This window comes from Sinocyclocheilus grahami, unplaced genomic scaffold (assembly GCF_001515645.1).
Source record: "Sinocyclocheilus grahami isolate Dianchi unplaced genomic scaffold, SAMN03320097.WGS_v1.1 scaffold5254.1, whole genome shotgun sequence".
NCBI classification, from domain to species: domain Eukaryota; kingdom Metazoa; phylum Chordata; class Actinopteri; order Cypriniformes; family Cyprinidae; genus Sinocyclocheilus; species Sinocyclocheilus grahami.
Genome location: NW_015509996.1, coordinates 4,475 through 6,296, shown reverse-complemented (window position 1 = coordinate 6,296; position 1,822 = coordinate 4,475). Strand labels below are relative to the sequence as shown.

General features: G+C 34.2%; 2 protein-coding genes across 2 annotated transcripts in view; one reads left to right on the top strand and one right to left on the bottom strand.

Moving 5' to 3' along the window:
* LOC107577151 (cell division control protein 6 homolog) overlaps positions 1-145 on the top strand; it is a 4,617-nt gene extending 4,472 nt beyond the window's left edge. Inside the window, exon 9 of the mRNA XM_016263257.1 lies at positions 138-145. Within this exon, the coding sequence (XP_016118743.1) occupies positions 138-145 (8 nt within the window). The remainder of the gene's footprint in view (positions 1-137) is intronic.
* A 91-nt stretch (positions 146-236) lies between these two features.
* The window catches only part of LOC107577149 (junction plakoglobin-like), a 6,008-nt gene continuing 4,422 nt past the window's right edge, over positions 237-1,822 (bottom strand). The window contains exon 6 of the mRNA XM_016263256.1: positions 237-251. Coding sequence (XP_016118742.1) covers positions 237-251 — 15 coding nt within the window. The remainder of the gene's footprint in view (positions 252-1,822) is intronic.

Here is a 1,822-nt window from a genome sequence, read left to right as displayed (position 1 = left end):
CATATTAGCGGCTGGTCTGCCATAAATTCCATTAGATTTTAAACTTTTTTTTAAATTTTTACTTTTTTCCTCATTTGTCTATTTTATATTGCTTAGATGTGAAAGTCTTGTTTAAAATGAAATGTGCTATTTCATAGTGATTTGATCCAAAAGGGTTGATTTCTCCATTATGTTTGTGTCAAACATTTGCCTGACTTAAGTGTTTTGTTTTGTGTGTTTTTTTTAAAGATGTATTCTTATATTGGCAAACTCTTCTGATTCAAAATGGAAGACATCTATTGCCTTTTATTTTGTACATCAGCTTTGTATTGGTTTTGGGGTGATGTACAGTTTTAATAAACCAGAATGTACACAAGTTTGATCCCGAGTCACTTGATTAATTATCTCTAAAATAATTTTAAAATGACACTTTAAAACACGCCAGTCATAAACAACAAGCCCCCTCCCTGTAGAAGTTCTGTATGTAAATGTTACGGTTTGCCCACCTTTGCATGTTGGTGTATTAACTTTTTTTCCCACTTGTTAATATTTAATATTTCACTTGTCTGTTGACCAACAGTATGTTGGCTTCATATTTTTATGGAAGACTAGATACAAACAAAAAGCTTAAAGACAAATGGAGGCCATCCTAAATTTAGATGGGTTTGCTTCTTCTTTGGAATAGCTTTGGAGAAGTGTAGCATTACATCTCTTGCTCACCAATGGATCTTCTGTAGTGAATGGGTGCCGTCAGAATGGGAGTCCAAAAAGTTGATAAAAACAAGTAATCCACACGATCAGTTAACTCCCTGTGAAAAGTTGTTTGTAGTAAATAAATCCTTCATTAAGATGCTTTTACCTTTAAACCGTTACTTCTGGCCAAAATGCAAGTCAATAATCCATCCATCAACATATTTTAAAACTGGTTTGGACTGGTTTCACTTGTAAACATCACTTGCTCTGCATATTTCTCTCTTGATTCAGTATGACTTTTTCCACTTAATCACTGATGGACTGGAGTCGTGAAGATTACTTGTGAATTATGATTTTTTTTTTTTATCAGCTGTTTGGACTGACGGCACCCATTCACTGCAGATGATCCACTGGTGAGCAAGTGATGTAATGCTAAATTTCTCCAAATATTTTCCCACAAAGAAACAAACCTGGTGAGTAAATATTCAGCAAATTTTAACCATGTCCATTTTTTATGAAACCAATTGAAGAAAAATGACTCAAACGCTTTGAATACTTCAACTATATCAACACCCTAGTACTTGTCAAAACGAAGTGCATCACAAAGCATTAGATAACATGATTTTATTGAGTTTTTTTGGACAAAGTGAAGTAAAAATGCTACAAAGAATCCCTTTGTTCAGCTTGCCTCCTATGAGTTAATATTTGAACAAATCTGAAGCTAGTTTTTAAAACTTTTAAGGTTTAATTGTTTGGTTAAACGTTAGTCCCTTTCAATCAGCACAACATTTATCACGCAAATAAAAAAATCTCCATACGCATTGCAATTCAAAAACAAAATCAGTATTTCCTCGTCTACACATTAAGACAACTTCAGCAAAACAAATATATGGAGGGGAAAAAGATTCCATGTAAGAACTCCAGTATTTGACCGTCTCGGTAAGGGATGAAACATGGAGATGCACTGTAATGAGTTCTATGCGCTGTAGGAAATCAACATGCCAGACATTTCCACTCATTAAAAATGATTACAGATCAGCTCTGACCACCCGTCTGACTAAAACCACAGTGAACGAAGCTATTAAGCTGACTTCAGGTCAGTTATTGTGAGATCACAAGCCTAAATCATTGATAGCATTTTCCAAAATCT